Source organism: Mesoplodon bidens (genome assembly GCF_964165515.1).
Source record: "Mesoplodon bidens genome assembly, chromosome: X".
NCBI lineage: Eukaryota > Metazoa > Chordata > Mammalia > Artiodactyla > Ziphiidae > Mesoplodon > Mesoplodon bidens.
Window position 1 is genome coordinate 108,483,514 of NC_138163.1, and position 20,271 is coordinate 108,503,784.

Genomic DNA, 20,271 nt, shown 5'->3' on the forward strand with positions numbered 1-20,271 from the left:
CCTCAAAATAAGACTTTTTTTAAAAAAAAGATAAACAATAGAAAATATCAAGGAAACTAGAAGAAGGGTCTTTCAAAAGATCGATAAAATTAACAAATCTTTACCTAGATTGATCAAGAATAAAGGAGAGAAAAATCAAAGTAAGGGATGGAAGAAGGGGCATCACTACTGCCTTTACAGGGGGAAAAAAAGGATTATAAGGGAATACTGTGAAAACTTCCATGCCAACAACTTAGATAATTTAGAGGAAATGTATAAATTCCTACAATGGCACAAACTACCAAACTGATTCAAGAAGAAATGGAAAATCTGAGTATGCCATAACAAGAGATGAAATTAGTAATAAAATAAAGTTTCCACAAAGCAAAGCTCAGACCCAGATGGCTTCAATTCTACCAAACATTAGAAGAATTAATACCAATCCTTCACAAACTCTCCCCAAAAATAGAATGGAAAGGACCATTTCCCAAATCTTTCTCTGAGGGTAGTACTGATGATATAAAAAGCAGATAAAGACATCACAAGAAAAGAAAATTACACTAGTAAATCCTTTGGTTATAAATGCAAACTTTTCAACAAAATACTACTAAACCAAATCTTACAACACATAAAAAAAGAATTATACAGCATAAAATAGTTGCATCCTGCTAAAGAGGAATTTGAGAACTACTGATCTGGTACACAGAGGTGTGGGAGCTAATCCTGTTTCTGTTAAATCTAGACTGGATAGCGGATTAAGAAGTGCAAACTACCATGTATAAAATAAATAAGCTACAAGGATATATTGTACATCAAAGAGAATAGAACCAATATTTTATAATAACTATAAATGGAGCATTACCTTTAAAAATTGTGAATCACTGTACTGTATACCAGAATATATAATACTGCATATCAACCACAGCTCAATAATTTTTTTTTTTTAATCTAGACTGGGTCACCTTATTTGTTAAAAAGAATATCAAATTTTGACAAAGTAGAATCAAATCTGATCACTGTGCTGCATATAAATTTTTGGAAAATATATGAAATTTAAAATTTTACTTTAAAGTACATTTAACATGAGATTGTTAATAATAAGCAAATTCTGATCATTTTTTGTAAGTATAATATGAAAGACTAGGTCACTTATTGTTATACTGTTTATAACATTAAAATAGTCTCTATATGAATTATTTGGCTTTAAATTTCCTTTCTTACTCATTCTCTTTTATTACATTTTATCTTTAAAAGTAATATATGTTTACGGTAAATTACTGATTTTACAAATTTTATGATTGGCCTTAAATTTCTGAGTTCATATGCCCACTGCCTAAGTTTGAGGGCCACATTCAAATAAGAGAGGAAGGAGTCAAAAGTCCCCAATTAACAATCTTGTCCTCTACCAAATCATGCATTCCTCACAAGAAGTAACAATTTTAATTCAATCTGAGATAAACCATAAAATAACAATAAAATATTATAATTGTATGAGAAACATACAATTATAATATCCTACCAATTCCAGGAACTTTGAGATTTACTTTCAGTTCTACAACTAGAATAAGTCTAAACATGTTCGATCCTGATTTCCTCCAAAGAACTGCAGTCATTTGGTTTATTTAAGGGCATATTTTAATACTGGATTAATGCCACATATTCTGGTATTTTTTATTCCTTACATTCTGATATAACACTTTAATAAAATTAAGGTAAATAAAATTCTCCCTCACTGAACATGGGAACCATAAATTCACCAGCTGTTTTAAAAAAAGAATTTTTGTCTTGTCAACAATAAATGACATTGTTAATAAGAAATTACCAAAAGCCTAGACATATAGTGATTTAAAAACTGGAAATTATCAACTACTAAAATAATAAGCATACATACAACTTCTAGTCTCAACACAAGTACTGCTGTAAGGAGCTGATTTTTAAAGCTGGTGTTAACAGAGTTCATAATTTAAGCGATACATAAGGTAAATTTATATGTAAATTTATAGAAAGATATTTTTCTACTTGCGACCTTAAATAATACTTAAGCAATTTATTGTCTTTTAATTTCAAATATATGCTGTTGTTATTGTTGTTGCTAAATCTCAAGATGCACAAATGCACGTTTAATGTGCAGTTTTAATTAATCATGATGCTTTAGGTAAAAATAAATTTTCCGCTTGAATCAACATTTCACTTTTGGAAATTAACAGATAGGATAAAATTAGAAGTTAAAAAGTCTATTAATTATAAATTTTAAAAAATGAAAGAACTGTAAATCTCAATAAACAGAAAGCTTAGAGACAAAATTCATAAATTTGATATGATCAGCCTTAGCTTTGTAGAGATCAAATAGCATTTCAAGGAAAACTGATTTACCTTCATTATTTGTTCTATTTTACCTGCTGATGCTTATAAATTTATAGCAATGTAAATATTTAAAATTTCTCCTCAAAACAGTTCATGTTGAAGAAAATTACATACTTCTCTTAAGATTCAATATGGCTAATTGCAATGAATTTATGTCACAACAATAACTTACCTGAAGTCCCCAGCAGCGTGGAAGGGATTTTTAACATTCACAGTGACTTCTTTCCATTTATAACACGGAGATTTGCATTTTATAGTTGCCTAAGGTAAAAAAAATAAATAAAACATACAATATGATAATAACAAAAAATAATATCCTTAATTACAAAAAACAAACTTGGGCTTCCCTGGTGGCGCAGTGGTTGAGAGTCCGCCTGCCAATGCAGGGGACACGGGTTCGTGCCTGGTCTGGGAAGATCCCACATGCCGCGGAGCGGCTGGGCCCGTGAGCCATGGCTGCTGAGTCTGCGCATCCGGAGCCTATGCTCCACAACGGGAGAGGCCACAACAGTGAGCGGCCCGCGTACCGCAAAAAAAAAAAAATGAATGACCATAAGCTAAATAACATGCACTTAGTAAATAAATTTATGGAACTATACTTAAGTTTTATGAAACATTTTAAAATAGAGTATCCTTTTTATGAAGCCAACAGCTGGTTTTAGGACCATCAAGATTTGAGCTTCTCCTGAGTATAGATATTTCTTTTATAAATTTTGTAGTCATATTTAAGCATGGAAAAGACCAGTATTCCTTCCTGAGCATGTTACAAATTTCAGAATCAAGTGGGTTGTCTTTTTCAGGTAAGTGCCTTATGTCTCCAGATGCGTATCATAATTATGGACTTTATCTTAATTTTCTTATCTTTTATTTTCTTTTTGTTCCAATTGCCTCCCCCTCATTTAAAAAAAGTCTCCTTGATATTACATGTACCTCATAAACTACTTCAACATGGCTTTTGGATGGGATGGAAAATAAATATATGACACATCAATGTCAGTGCCCAGATGGCTCAATGAGAATAATGAGGAAAAAAAGAAACAGAATGGTTTTCTAAAAGTATACTTTCACTTCTATGACAGTCAATCTATGATTAGAGCTATATTTAGTCATCAAGTTAGATGCAGAAATGTTTGTTTATATGCTGGTATAGCTGTTTAATGTTTTCTATATAAATGATATCTCAGGGAATTTAAATCCACAACTGGCAGAAAGAGCCATTATTAATCATGATTCAGACAGAATCTAAGACAGGATATGGTGCACATAGATAATTATATAATATCTGATAATGATAAACCTACAGATTTTTTAAAGAAAATAAAATATTTTCTGAACCCTATGTGTAAAAACCGAAGTCTTTTAAATTATTTAGTCTAAAAAGATATTTTTATATCACCGAGACCAAGATAAACAAACATACCGACTGATCTCAAAGAAAATAAAAATAATACAGGTCATAGATGAGAACGTAAAAGTCAGAATATAAAAACCAGAGATGCTTATTAAGATATTATAACTCCAGTTTAAGAACAGGACGCTATGAAATAGAGATACTCAATGCAAAAGAAAGTATTCTTATAAATATATATAGGAGATCACCTATCTATCTATCTATCTATCTCCTAAAGGAAACAGTTGGAAAATAAGGCTTGTTGATAAAGAGAGAGAAAAGCAATGAGCTGAAAAAGATGAGTGATAAGATAGGATATACAGAGGATCCAATTAACAGGTAGTATCCAACAACTAAAGATTGGAAAATGAGCACAATGAAAATGGAGGGAGAGAATGATGAAAGAAATTATTTAAGAGAATTTTCCAGAGCTTATGAAAAACAAGTTCATAATTAAAAGACTCACTGTGCACCCAGATAGTGAATTTAAAAAGTCCCTCCTTGATGCATTCTGGAACAATATCACAACACAATGGAAGATCCTAAAAATGTCCAGAGGTGTGGGAAAACAGAATTACAGTAGACTTTCCCATCACAAATACTGAATACCATGAGGAAGTGGAACAATTATCTCAAGAGTTACGAGGAAAAACCTTTTCATCTTGGAAAAATATACCAAGCAAAATATAAATCAAGTGTAAGGGTAGTCAAAAGACATGCTTAAAAATAAAAATTTTAGGAAATTTACCTCTCCCATACTTTTTATTAGAAGGTTTCATAAAGGAAGTTTTTTAGTAAATAAGTGAGTACATTAAGAAAGAGAAGGATATTAGTTTCTATCCAAAGAGAAATATAGAGTGCCCAATACTAAGCTCTTCAGTAGGTCTGGAAAGCACTCAGTCCAAATAAGAATGAAAGGTGGGCCTCCCTGGTGGCGCAGTGGTTGAGAGTCCGCCTGCCGATGCAGGGGATACGGGTTCGTGCCCCGGTCTGGGAGGATCCCATATGCCGCGGAGTGGCTGGGCCCGTGAGCCATGGCCTCTGGGCCTGTGCGTCCGGAGCCTGTGCTCCGCAACGGGAGAGGCCACAACAGTGAGAGGCCCGCATACCGCAAAAAGAAAAAAAAAAAAAAAAAAGAATGAAAGGTAAGGTGCTCTAGAATGTGGTATACTTGAAGGAAGGATTTTACGCACTTCTTTAGAATTTATTTTCTCAGCTTAAAAAAATAATCAAAAGATGCTTTGTACACTGATTGCATAAGAAATATTTACAAAACACATTTTTACTCTCAGAACAGTAATGAACAGAGGATAAAACTAGTGATGTTTGGTGAGAGGGTGATCCATCTAGAGTAATAAGTAAGCAAGACCATCAAATATTATAGCTATATATCAAGACATTATTTCTGAAGTTGACATAATAAAAATACTGGCAAAGATATATAGATTATTTATATTTGTGGAGGTAACCATTGGAAGAACTAAAATTAGACATAGTTGAAAGAGTTAAAAGTAGGCACTCAAGAAGTGGATCTCTAGAGATGGGAATATGAGGGGAGAAGGATTTCCTTTGCATGTTAAACTCTTCAGTATCTGAGTTGTTAAAGCAGATGTAAATTAAATTTTGATAAAAAAAGATAAGGAAGTTGAAAACAAGAATATATGTACATGTACAATATGGTCAAAATATGAATACATATATTCATGATTACATGTATAAGTGTACATGGATATATGGTCAGTTAACATTCACTTGGCATGTGTTAAAAACCTCAAGAAGCTAATATTCATAAATATGTCTGTATTGATGCAGACCATTAAAGGTACAATGGTGAATAAAAAGAAAAAAGCACTGCTGAGCAATTAATGGGAATTCCGTTCACCCAAGTGAAATATTCTCACAAACCAGCTCCCGGAGAAACAAAAATGATATAATTATATGTCATGGATCTTCAGGATTTCTTACAAATAGTCAAAGTCACATTTCACTGAATGCCAAGGGCTTTGTATGAATATGATATACACAAACACACACACACAGTATTGCAGGTGTTAGTTTAATAAGAGTACTAACTCTGGATTTACATTGGCTGGTTTTGAATCTCTATTTCACCATTTAATAGCAGGGAAAATTGGGCAAATGATTTAATGTCTCTGTGCCCAATGTCTTCTTTTGTAAAACGAGGACACTAGTATGGTTGCAAGAATGATTAAATATGAAAAGGTACATAAAAGTGTATGCTATATAGATTTCATACATAACAAATGTTTAACATATATTGTTTTAATATTTACATATATAATGCATTTACTTTGTAAACATCTAATTATGCATATGCTATAATAAACACATACTTGTTCATATAAAAAGACTGGAAAGAAATGAATAAATTAAATGTGTTTATCTGATGGAATTCTAGACAATTTTTGTTTTCCTTTTTATACTTTTCTGTTAAGTGCAAAATTTTCAACAATGCAGGTATACAGGTTTTACATTTATAATAGAAACTATAAATTTAATTGTTAATTTAACTAACAAGAAAAATGGTCTTAAGCTAAGACATCAGAGGTTTAGTGTGGTTGTTAGGAAGAATTTCCACATCATGAGAACTTTGAAATACTGGAAGAGGCTATCAGGTTTATGAGTGAACAAAGGGTCGGGGGGGACTTTAATCCTTTTCACTTGTATCATCCTATTTGAAGGGCAGAGAAGAGATCATTTATCAAAGTACTGAGGGAAGACAAATGGTACTGTGACAATGTCCAAATGAATTTGTATTACCAAAGTTGTGTTTTATAACAGACATATAAGAAATATAACTTGGAAAACGAATGGGCTGTTTTTACAAAGAGTTTTATTCTGGGATTTGATTTATAATATAGATAGAGGTGAGTGGAGAATTGTTTTTGTTATATTTAATTCAATCTGGACATAGTCTCAACCATGAATATTCAGACTTTATAAATTATATACTCCTTTAGCATGGAGCAGCAACTGAAGAAAATGAACAGAGGCTAATGACACAAGTCAAATGTACTACTGCAACTGGGTTTCTTCGTATTTTAAATACAATTAAAGCTGGCTCCCATTTCCAGTTATTTCTGTGTTTGATATATTAGAATAAAGACTACATGTGAAAAGTAATTCAGGTTAAGGTATAGTTCAAAAACCAAAAAGATAATTAGCAGTTATAGTCTGTTGCTTTGTACATGGAAAAAATAATTGAATACAAAGACAATGACTAAAATTTAACACTGGTTAAAGTCCATTACTGGTTATCAAATCTGTCAACTCCTGTGGTACTGACACAGCTATTCTCATATCATCGTTGTAATATGTAATAAGAGTATTTGCCATCATTAACACATTAATATATGAAGTAGGATTTGTTGATCTAGGAAGAATTATATATTATGCTCGTATTTAATTTCTCAAGACTATTCCCTGAGGGTTTCATTTGTTCCTTATTTTTGAGAATGGTTAGTAATTGAAACATTAAACAAGTATCATGTGAACAGAATCAAATAAAAATGAGACTATATAGAATACCATCACAATTTGGGAGTGTACATGTATGTATATATCCATACATAAATATACAATGATAATGAAGTGATAGAGAAAAATAGAAACATTGGGGGTATCTTTGAGGTAGGATTTTTAGCCTTTACTTTTATTTTTCTTCATTCTTTCATAGTTTCTAAATTTTTACAATGAGCATGAAGTGCATTTATAATCAGAAACAACTAAATATTATATATATATATATATATATATATATATATATATATATATATATATATATATATATATATATATATATATTTAGCACACACTGGTTCCAGTTTCCTGGACTGGGACTGTAGTACATAAAGAACTTAGAGGCTATTCTCTACGGACCATATGCATGCAAAATAAATTAAAATTAAATGCATACATAAAAAGCAAATGCTTTATATTGTTAGAACTGTTTTAACAAAATTGGTGAGAAATCTCAGTAACATCTGAATAACTTATCTATATCAGCAGTGGCGATCTTTTCATTACACATATATATCTGTTAAAAACAAATCCAGGGACTTCCCTGGTGGCACAGTGGTTAAGAATCCACCTGCCAATGCAGGAGACACCAGTTCGAGCCCTGGTCTGGGAAGATTCCACATGCCGAGGAACAACTAAGCCCGTGTGCCACAACTAATGAGCCTGCACTCTAGAGCCTGCGAGCCACAACTACTGAGCCTGGGAGCCACAACTACTGAAGCCCATGTGCCTAGAGCCCATGATCCACAACAAGAGAAGCCACCGCAATAAGAAGCCTATGCACCGCAACGAAGAGTAGCCACCGCTCCCCACAACTAGAGAAAGCTCTCGAGCAGCAATGAAGACCCAACTCAGCCAAAATTAAATAAATAAATAAAATAAATAAATTTATTTTTTAAAAAAACAAATTCAGCTCACTCTTTTGTAATCATTACACACATTAAATCTCTAGGGTTGATATGTTCAGTGAAGCAAAATTAAAAGAAAAAAAACACTTACTTTGGAGAAACTGTCACAACCTTCCCTTGGGAGAGGGAGAAGTCAGTGGCATCTCTTCCGATAATTGTAGCATTATACACTAAGTTTTTCAAGCTTGAATTTTTCAGTAGAATCTATGTTGAAGAAGAGTATAAATGAGATCCTGAATTTTAAAAATATACAACTTAACATTTCTTATTTTTATCAGAGTTAAATATTTTAATCATGAAAATACTTACTCCTAGTGTAGTAACTGGAAGAAAGCAGAATTTGTGTTCAAAGATAGTGTGTGTGTGTATTATTGATTTTTTTCCAGAAGTGGGCAGGGAGAAAGAGCTATCAGTCAAGGAAATGACAGATGTAAGAACACCTGACCATTGAAGATTTGAAATCCAAAGTTAGCAACTTGGATTTTAATTGTACTGCAAAGGGAAATCTTTAAAGAATTTGAAACAGAGAACTTATATAATCCAATTTACAAGAAGGTTACTCTGGCTGCTCAGTGTAGAAAGCATTATAAGGAGTGTAGGTTTAGTATCAGAGGTCCAGGCTGAAAACAATGGTGGCCTCATTTAGAAGTGGTAGTAGAGCTAAGGGTTGGCTGTCCTTTCCTTCCTGATGCCAAGATATGGAGAATATTCGAGAATGAGTTACTTCATTTTTAGAGAGCATTTCATGAAAAATGTGAGTATATAAGTGTTTATGCAGAATATAATGGGGATTAAAAAATATACACATTAGAACGACACAGAGTTATCATGGAAAGTACTGACCCAGAGGATGGAGAAGACCTGAGGGAAGTGAATGGTTGGCCAAATTAGAGTAACGAAAAGGTGACAGCACTTAGGCAGTCCAGGAACTATAGTCATAGATAGAATATGGTAGACAACTGTTGAAAGATAAATTAACTACTTTTATATTTCAATAAGAACTTTGGTAACCACCAAGACAAGTATGTTGTTGCCGAAGAGTTTCTACCCTTTGTTTACCCTCAAATTTGGGGGCTCTCATGTTGCTTACCTGTTTACAGATCTCAGTAACAATCGAGGCAAGACTCCTCTAGTGTCTTATTTTTTATGTATGTATGTGTGCATTTAAAGTATTAATTAACAGATCTAGTGATTTTAAGTCACAGAGAGCTAATTTCCATTTTCTGGAAGGAAATGTTGAAAATAATAGTAGATGTACCATGAACTGTTACTGGTTTATACTTGGAACTTCCATAACCAGCCCTGAGATCTGAAGAAAGCTACTCATTCTCATTATGTCATACACATACATACACACACACACACACACACAAATAAATTTATATAAAAATAAATAAACAAATAAATGATGCAAAGGCATAGGGCCCATCTGTGGTCAGATTATTCCACCCAACTCCAGGATTTCATGTAGGGGTCATGTGAGTGGTAGATGGGGAGAAGGGAAAGCTGTTCAAGGAAAGAAAGCAAGTTTTGAAACCTCAATTCTCCTTTTGCAGTGACAGCCATTCTTTAACTATTGTGCTCCTCTGTAGATTTTGTTTCAAAAAGTAAAAAAAAAAAAAAAAAGATAGTTCTATTGCTTTTAAAAGTATCTCAGAAAATCACTGCACTCTACATTTTTTCACTGATCATTATATTGTTTAATGGTCCCAGTATTCTATTTGTGACACATAGCTACAAAAATACTTTTTCAATTACAGTAGCCATTTCTTGAGATTTTTCTTTATACTGGAAGGTTGAAAGGGCTGATAGGAATGACATTCTACTACTTAGGCACTGACATTTACGGTGCTGATGCATACGGGCAAACTATGCCACAGATTCTTAGCAATTTCCAAATCAGTGATTTTCTTGAATGAAATTTAAAATCAAAGCATGTTGTAACTGATATTTTATTTTGCATTTCTATTTAATTTTTATTGTTTCCTTCAAAAGCTGTTTATTATATTTGTGAAAAATAAAAGCTCTACATAGAATCGCATCTATAATCTTAAAGTGTGAACATTATTCTTAGTAAAAAGTGTGGAAAGAAATCATGTTTCCATTTTAATATGCTTTAATCTGATTTTTAACATCACAAATAAAATTTATGTTTAAAAATTAGCTTGTGTTATTAACTTTTTCAAAATAATGATCAAACGGCATAAAGAAATTCAAACACGTGTACAGAATTAGAAAACTAGTAATAATACTTAAGTGAAATAAATCACTGCTTAAATCTAATTCAGACCTCTCCTATCTTCTGCAGGCTTAAGCAAAGCATTTCTAACTCTTCAGAAATTTGATTCTGAAGTCAAAAGTCCTCTTCATTGTAATTACAGCTCTAGGCCAGTTAGTACCCAAGGCCCTTAATTATCATTGCACGTAGTGAATTACAGTACAAAATACTGTTGAAAAAGTTCTCTGAAGAGTTTTGTTATCTCTTTTTCCAACAAAAAAAGGGAAAGGAATAAAATTTTTAAAAAGGGATCATATCTCAATGTTTGCTAATAGAAAATCAGGAGTGGCTTTCCTTTCTCTAAATTGAGCCCTTTACACTTTGAGACAAGGACCTGAGTTTTTCCTGATTTTTAACTGAATTCTTATTAACCATCACTCATACAGTCACAGAGCCTGCACAGTTATTTTCTCAAAAAGGTTACATCTACAAAACACCAGGATGTATCTTTTGAAGACCAAATATGGACATGTTTTGCATCAAAAGTATCAAATTACCACCCCCCCAGCTTAACATGAGGAATACATAAAACAGCCTGAGGACAAGGAATAAAAATGATCTGACCAAAGAGGTAAATTAACTTCTGTACATAGTAAGATTCTAACAGCCCAGACTGTCCTGAGAAAGAAGGAGAGAACTATAAATCTGGTTGAAGATTTTATAAAAACTAGTAGAAGGAACAGTCTTAAACAAATATAAGAAATCAAACTGTATGCTCAACATATTTCACAAGTATTCATATGAAACATATTGTTTGAAAACCAAAGTGATGTTGATGATCCCTGACAAGATATTTCTCAATCAAAGAAAACATGGACTTATTTATATAGTTTTGTCATGGTCAAAGGACTGAAAATTTCATTTTTAATTTTTCCTGCATATTAAAAAATTCACTGTTACACATTTAGCAGCTCCAGCATATATAAAAACCCTTAGTGGGAATTAATAGTGGCCCTGGTCAGGAGTGCTTTCATTACTACTTCCCTTTCCATATCCTCATTTGAACAAAATCCATCTGGATGTGTAAAGTTCCCTAAAGGAAAGCCAAGCATACTCTGATCACAAGTTTCTACTTACTGCATCAGTCTTCTTGTACATGAAATGGATCTCAAGTTTCCTGAATGATTTGCCCTTCAAAGTGCTTAACTTTCATTTTCCATCTCCCCAACCCATTCCTCAAATGAATGAGTCATCATTTCATTGCAGGTAGTGACTACTATTAAGGAAAAATTCTCCATTTCACTCTGCTATACCTTTAGTTTAGAAGGAAAAACATTTAAGGCTTATTTTATCATACTGATACTTTTGTTAATTTTGGGTTGAGAAAGAAATATCTAAAACCCACTTAAATGTTTAACTCCACGTATATTTTGGCCCCAAAGATATCCTTACCTCTCTCAACACAGTGTCATGAAGAGTACAACGAAAGGGCACCACCTTCTTGGGGAGATATGCAGGAAGTCTTTCATACAGACACAAAACATGAGCATCAGGATTGGATTGGGATCACAGATGTCAGTAGCCTAGTTTCAAAGAAGAGAATTATAAATTACAGGAAATACAGATAAAATATATAAAAAGAGCTAAAGCACAGTACATCGATTGTTGAATTACTTAAAACATCTTAAAATGTTATTGACAATGATGCTGAAATGTTGCTACGAGCAAACAAAATATTGCTGTGAATCAGAACAGCTTCACCTATGTGTTAAAAGATAAATTAGATGTATTCTAAATATAATAATGACCTCACAGCCTCAAAGATGTCATAAAAGCTAGTCAGAAGTCAGATAAAATACTGTGCACTAGAAATACTGACTAATGTGATTAAGATACCATCCCTGACTTAAAGTATATAATATGGTAAAAGGTAATAGTAGACAAACTACTAAGGTAAAAGATGGCAAGAGGTTTTCAAGCAAAAGCCCAAAGGAGGAGGTAGCAGATGGGACGGCCTTGAAGAATGCTTGGATTTTAAATAAGTTGGTGTTTTGAGTGAGAAAAAGGTATATTCTATCAGAAAGGTAAAGAACTCTAGGACAATGATATAAGAAGTATAGTGTTCATTCGGGAAAGAAAAAGTACAATCCGAATCACGCATAATAAGATAAGAAGGGGCCAGTTGTGGAAGAAAAGACTAAGGACTGCCACGGCCACATAGAGGAGGGTGTGGATGCCAGGGTGAGGGACTTGATTTCAGAACAAGGAATAACACAAGAGCAACAATTCGGGCAGATCAGGTAGGGGCAGGGGGAGGGTGGCTGGGGAAGTACTTTGTCTAGAACAAATCACAGTAAGGCAGAAAATGTAATTATACTGATAAACAACATAAATTAGTGCTGGTTGTTGGAAGAGATTTGAGAGAAAATCCAGAATTAGAGAGGAATAACAGCAGGGACAATCAACATAGCCAGAATGTGCATTAAACCCCAAATGTAGAGTCAGGAGCAGAAGGAGGAAGGATTCTTTCTCTCAGTTTATGTAGTGTCTATGATCTCCTAGAGAAAGGCGGAAGTAGTGGGGAAGCATTATTCACAGCAGTGAAGTACTGGGATTGGTCTGAGGCAAAGACATATAAACACCACTGATCAACAAGCAGCTCTGTCATTGTTAGTCAACAGGAAGCTCCTAACATTTCCAAAAACTGAAGATCTACTATGACTTAATGGCACACATTCACATAGCAACTGAAAATTATCTGGGCCTGGCTTGAAAACACAAATAGTGCCAGAGCTAAGGATATCTAAAGTGTTATGTGGAACTAAAGCACTTGATTTTGAAATCTGGCAGCAGTTACCACAAAATAATGACAGCCCCTTTGATCATCTGCTAGTCCACATTCCTGAAAACATTCTTTTCCTTCTTTGAAAGAACACAAAGGTTTATTCTTTCTTGTTCTGTCAATAAGCAGTAAGGCTAACCAGTAAAGGTGCCCGGGGAGGAGACTATTAGGGGGAAAAGGGGGAGCCTTGGCAGGGTAGAAAACTGTTAGTGAGTATGATGTGAGGAAAACTGAGAAATATATCAGGACCTCAAAGTTTCTCATCAGTATTCTGTCATCTCACATTTGTTCACTAAAGACAATGTTAGTCAACATATATAGGAAAATTATTCAACATAAGGACAAACTGAAAAATGGAATACAGAGTTTAATTCCCACGAAATGAAGAATATGGGCCAGCCTCTGGGTGTGATCCAAAGAGAGCTATCTAGAGTGATGGGAAGTATGTTCACTGGGGAAAGGGTAGAACTAGTGGCAGGATACTCTGGTTCCCAAGTCTGAGGCCAGTAAAAGTCTTCTGAACAGTTATAGTGACTACAGCACACAATATATAGGCAGCAATACAAAATTATTCCAAAAATTCACCTTTGAAAAATGTGTAATAGGATGAAGAGGCAGTATTTTGGAAATGAAAAAAAAAAGTTTATCTTAATTGAAAAATACATTTGATAATCAGGGTATTAGAGTGAAAAACCACAGAAAAGCACAGTCTTACCTTTATGATAAATTTCAATGAAAATAACCTAAAGAAATTGCATTTTAGTCAATCCTAGGCTTAAAAAGCCAAATGTCAAAATAAGTTATGTTTGTTTAAAACAAGATTTTCGCTGGAGAGGGTGTGGAGAAAAGGGAACACTCTTGCACTGCTGGTGGGAATGTGAATTGGTACAGCCACTATGGAGAACAGTATGGAGGTTCCTTAAAAAACTACAAATAGAACTACCATATGACCCAGCAATCCCACTACTAGGCATATACCCTGAGAAAACCATAATTCAAAAAGAGACATGTACCAAAATGTTCATTGCAGCTCTATTCACAATAGCCCAGAGCTGGAAACAACCTAAGTGTCCATCATCGGATGAATGGATAAAGATGTGGCACATATATACAATGGAATATTACTCAGCCATAAAAAGAAACGAAACTGAGCTATTTGTAATGAGGTGGATAGACCTAGAGTCTGTCATACAGAGTGAAGTAAGTCAGAAACAGAAAGACAAATACCGTATGCTAACACATATATACGGAATTAAAAAAAAATGTCATGAAGAACCTAGGGGTAAAATGGGAATAAAGACACAGACCTACTTGAGAATGGACTTGAGGATATGGGGAGGGGGAAGGGTAAGCTGTGACAAAGTGAAAGAGAGGCATGGACATATATACACTACCAAACGTAAGGTAGATAGATAGTGGGAAGCAGCAGCAGAGCACAGGGAGATCAGCTCGGTGCTTTGTGACCGCCTGGAGGGGTGGGATGGGGAGGGTGGGAGGGAGGGAGATGCATGAGGGAAGGGATGTGGGAACAGATGTATATGTATGACTGATTCACTTTGTTATAAAGCAGAAACTAATAAAAATTTTAAAAAAAGAAAAAAGAAAAAATAATAAATAAATAAATAAATAAAGATTTTCATGTGAGATGTATTTCAAAGATAACCATCACTTTCTATACACAGTTCTAACCTAGAAGAACTTTACTTGTATTGATCCATTTTTCCCCTGATATTTTCAAATTGGACTAACAAAAGACAGGGAATTTTTTTTTAATGCCATAATAGAGGAAAATGGTTGAGTAAAAATCTAGTAAACTAAAATCAAGTCCTGCTACCACAAAGTGCCATAATCTTTACTAAATCAATTGGTTTCTCTAGGTCTCAATGTCCTCATCTGGGTTTAATTTGCTATGACTTCAAGATATCCCAGCTTTCAAACTAGATACCAGTCAAAACTAGTAGTACCCAATGACATACCATAATCCTACAGAGAACACTACTGGTTGCCTTGCCAACAGCAATTTTCTCCTTTCTTCTTTACTAAGACTCCCAATTTTTGTGGCTGTTCCATTACCTTTCTCAAACACTGGTTTAACTACAAACATGGGATGCAATTATGGTCAATGATATACGATGGGAAGTATGCTGTGGGACCATTGGGAAAGTTTACTTTATGGAAAATGAGAAGCACAAGAAAAGGTCCTATTCAATCAGACCAGGAACAGCTGTATAATGGTGTTATGTAACATTTTCAGCAGGAACTTTGTGGTTATTAGCGCACATGCTTAAAACAAAGCCAGCAGGCTGAGAAGGGCTGGGCAAAAATGAATCTTTTATAACTTTGTTGAGGAAATGAATGACTATCCCTACAATCTTCTACTGCCTGAATTCATCTTACATACAACATTGACCTTCTTTACTTTTAAAACACTTTTATTCATGAATTCTGTTATTAAGGCTGAAAGCATCCAAGTTGATATAAAGTAACAAAATTTTTAAGAGAAAAGTTAGATTATCTATTCACCCTTAACTTCCATCAATACTCAGTGAATTATGTGTAGGAGAATCTCTCTCTCTCTCTACATGAGGGAATAAAAATACATTCTATGATGAGTCCAAATAATTTGCACAATATCTTTGCTTTAAAAGGGAGGATATGTAATAACTGTTACATTCCAGCTGGCATGATTCCACAACAGGGCATAACTCTGGCACAGAAACTTATCCAACTGATTCAATAGTTGCAAAGAAGGACATGATGAATCAGGAACTTAAACATTAATAAGTAAGTCCAGTGGTGAATTTCACAAGATTCAAATGTGGACCAGTGCTAAGCATCAGCATTAATTCACTATGGATAAGTTCATTTAAGGGTGATATTTTTAAAACTTTGACATTTAATGCAGTGGGTAAATTCAGGCTGATAAAAAGGTAGGGAATTGGAACTGGCTGGTTAAAGCTTGGTAATTATCAGCTAAGTTCATGGTCAACTTTTCCATTCATCAAATCTTAGACATCTTCTCTACATTTTTTATGTAGTAGATACTCAAATTTTAAAATCTTGTTTTTTGGCTACACAATAAAATAGATATATATATTTTTTAAATAGACATTTTGAGTCAATTTATCTGAGGAAGTCAAAAAGCAAAGGAGAGAATCACAATGTACGATGAATTATATTTTCTAACCAAACATATTTTAAGTTTCTTGTAAACCCTTACCGAATTCTCAAAGGTTACCTTAAACACCAAAAGTCCTATGCAACTCTTCCTGGTTCCTTTTTCAGAATGATTTCTCTCCCCCTTTGATTCCCAAAGCATACTGTATCTATGTCTTCTTGGCATGCACTGGCTGCTTTGTACCAGATATATGTGCAACTGTGAGTCAGTAACATATTTGAAAGCATGAGTATGGTTTCACCATATCTGTATCCCTTGCAGGGTCTATCCAGCATATTTCATGGAGGATATTCAATCTGTCAAATTGACGGGAACTATAATATCTTTTTTCTTCCACACTAAAGTATTTAATTAGAGTTTATCTTTAAAACTCTTATAAAAGAACTCTCTGGCCAAAACCCTTGATTACAGTATCTCTTTATAGCTCTACCAATATAAAAGATAAATGTCAGACCTGGTACAAAATGACTTTAACATATAAGTGACTTTAATACAAGGAAAAAGCAAGCCGTTATGAAACACCACTTCTCCACCATTTCTCCAGCAGGTGTAAGGAAGCATTTTGTACCAAGCCACACATGGGCACTGGCATCATCAATCTCTCTGAATCATAGAATGGAAAACTCAGAGTTTGCTGTAATGGTCCTCTTGTGTCCTTTTGTGTCTGGTCACCAGGTCTCACAAACCTCACAATATCTCCCCTATCAGTTTATTATTTTAAGTCCCCATTAAAATGATATGAGTAGAGAAACTACTTTTCTCCTTGACCAACTGCAATGGCATTTTTATTGTACTGTGTTCCCTGCTTCCAGTGCCTTTCGCCTAGGTCCATCCTCACCACTGCTGTAAGAGTAAACACCTTTATTCCCACAACACCCACATAGTAAACTCCTGACTTTTTATGCTGATACCCAAGATCCCAGTATATGCCCTATGTCTATTTTTCCAATCCCAAACCCCAACTAAGGCAAACTATTCACACCATTTCCTTAATGTATGTCATCTGTCCACATTCTACATTCTGCTTATGCCTGAATAAACACCCTCTCTTACCACTACCAATCCGAATCCAACCCACCATTCAAGACCCCAAGTAAGTCCTGCCTTCTCCACAAAGTCTTTGGTGGATCAATCTAGATCACACTGATATCTTCTTTTATCTGAATTCTACACTTTATTCTTTTCCTACATTGACAATTAAATCAGTAGAACATTATTTATCATTTAACTTGCATATATCTTGAATATTCAATGAGTTTGCATATTCTTTGAAGTCAGGAATAACTTATTATACTACTTCATTACTCTAAAGTAACAAACTAAAGGCTCAGAAAATGGTAAGCATATAATATGTTTTTGATTGTTGCTATAGAGGACGATGTGAAAGGCCAGATGGAATTATAGCTTGGAGGTCTAAACATAATAAAACTCTGTATTGACATTGTGACCTCTACATCAATACTTATTTTAAAACTAAGGTGAAAATTCTTCTTTTTTGCTACCAAATAGGAAAACAATAATAGAACATCTATATTAAACAATCTGCTGCTTTAATTCATTCTTAGAACTCAGATAATATTAATAAAGCACTTAAATTTCATTGTTGGGGTTTAAGAAAACTGGACCTATCACTAGAACTGCTTGCTTATTACACAGTCAGATGTACATAATTACATACATTTAAAAATAGCCAGTAGATTTCTATGAAGTCATACTTTAATTTCCAAATTTTAGCAATATCCCATGAAAAGACTGTTTCAACTTAGATTTTAAATATATGAACAAAGGAATATTATAAAGGAGTCAATCAACATTTTTCCAAAGAAGACATAAAAATGGCCAACAGGTACTTAAAAAGATGTTTAACATCACTAACCATTAGGGAAATGTAAATCAAAATCTCAAGGAGAGATCATCTTATACCTGTTAGAATGGCTATTATTGAAAAGACAAGAGATGACAAGAGTTGGTGAGAATGTGGAGAAAAGGGAACACATGCACACTCTTGGTAGGAATGAGAACTGGTGAAGCCACTACGGAAAACAGTATTGTAGTTCCTCAAAAAACTAAAAATAGAACTACTACAAAATCCAGCAATTCCACTTCTGGGTATATATCCAAAGGAAATAAAATCAGTTACATCACAGATATCTGCACTTCCATGTTCAACTGCAGCATTATTCACAAAAGCCAAAATATAGGAACAACATAAGTGTCTCTTGACAGATGAATGGATAAAGAAAATGTGGTATATACTTACAATGGAATATTATTTAATCATAAAAAAGAAGGAAATCCTGTCATTTGTGATGATATGGATGAACCTGGAGGACATTACAGTAAGTGAAATAAGCCAGACACAGAAAGACAAGTACTGTATGATTTCAATTATATGTGGAACCTAAAAAAGTCAAACTCAAAGAACCAGAGAGTTAAATGGTAGTAGCCAGGGGATGGAGATAGGGGAAATGGGGAGATGTTGGTCAAAGGGTACATATCTTCAATTATAAGATGACTGAGTTCTGGGGAAGTAATGTAAAGTATGGTCATTATAGTTAATAATATACTGGACTGTACACTTGAAATTTGCTAAGAGAGTAGATCCTAAGTATTCTCACCACAAAAAACAAAGTAACTGTGAGGTGATGGATGCTGACGTGTTAATTAACTTGATCATGGTAATCATTTCACATTGTATATGTATGTTAAATCATCACATTGTACACACAAAAAATCACATTGTACAAGTTAAATATACACAATTTTTATTTGCCAGTCGTAACTTACAAAGCTAGAAAAAGAGAAGAAATTCATAAAACATTTATAGAATGTGTGATTTTAAGGCACCCACCTGTATGTCCATGTCAAAGCCAATTTCACGAAGAATTTTCACAATAATCAGGCAATTGTGCAGATACTATTCAGAACTTTTCAGTTGTGTGTACACATTTACAAAATGAGACTCAACCTGGAAAAGACAACAATCAAATCTTTTAGTAATGGAATAAAAATTACTGCTTTTTAACTGTTCTCTGTAGTTCAGCAAAGAATCATTTAAATACTAGCATTTGTCAGTAGAAGATTATTATAATCAAAATAAAAGAATAAATAAAAAGGGAATGCTAGCCATTCAGATGTAGGTATGACTTAAAATTAAAACTTCAAAAGAATCAGTTTGCAGAAAGTATTTCAAATTTTAATTACTAAGTTCTTTCAAATAAGAGAAGACCACTCTGCATAAAAAGGACTCTTACCAAAAATAGGCAATAGGCTCCTAACAGTGTTGCAAAAACAAGGCCATCTAAAAGGTCTCTGTCAAAATTTACTATCCATCTCTCAGAGGGAATAACATCTGCTCCAAAAAAGAGAGAGAGAATAAATATCATAATAATTTTACTTTTCTAACAATATATCTTATGGAAATTTGAGCAATAGTCAAAGAGAAATTTGCCTTAGCTTGGAAAAGAAAAAACATATTATTTTGGAAATAAAACAATAAATAAATAAACCTCAGAAGCTTAGTAACATGAAATATATCTGTAAGGTATTACAGGCAACTGCAAGCTGTCTCTTTTATTTCTATTGGAACCACTTTGAAGAATATACGACCATGCAGTAATAGATAAAAAATCTGATATTTCAAAATTACTCATTCTGTTGAGTACCGTGAAGTTCAAATGTTTGATCAATGATCATCAACATGGGTAAGGAGGCTCGGAAGGCGTGAGGTTTCCTGTAACTCTAAAGTTGTAGTGTGCCAGTTTCACTATTTGTTGCAGAAATTCCTCTACATGTAGGGTAAGTATGTGAAAGGGGTTGGAGATTTATGGCTTAAAGAAACCAGAAATGACC

The 20,271-nt window shown here is 33.8% G+C and overlaps 1 protein-coding gene across 1 annotated transcript in view; it reads right to left on the bottom strand.

The window, feature by feature from the left end:
* The window catches only part of CFAP47 (cilia and flagella associated protein 47), a gene marked incomplete at both ends in the record, with an annotated part of 276,077 nt that overhangs the window by 159,615 nt on the left and 96,191 nt on the right, over positions 1 to 20,271 (bottom strand). Inside the window, 8 exon segments of the mRNA XM_081223108.1 lie at positions 2,516 to 2,604; positions 7,037 to 7,127; positions 8,273 to 8,385; positions 11,852 to 11,938; positions 11,941 to 11,982; positions 19,271 to 19,336; positions 19,340 to 19,387; positions 19,674 to 19,771. Coding sequence (XP_081079234.1) covers positions 2,516 to 2,604; positions 7,037 to 7,127; positions 8,273 to 8,385; positions 11,852 to 11,938; positions 11,941 to 11,982; positions 19,271 to 19,336; positions 19,340 to 19,387; positions 19,674 to 19,771 — 634 coding nt within the window.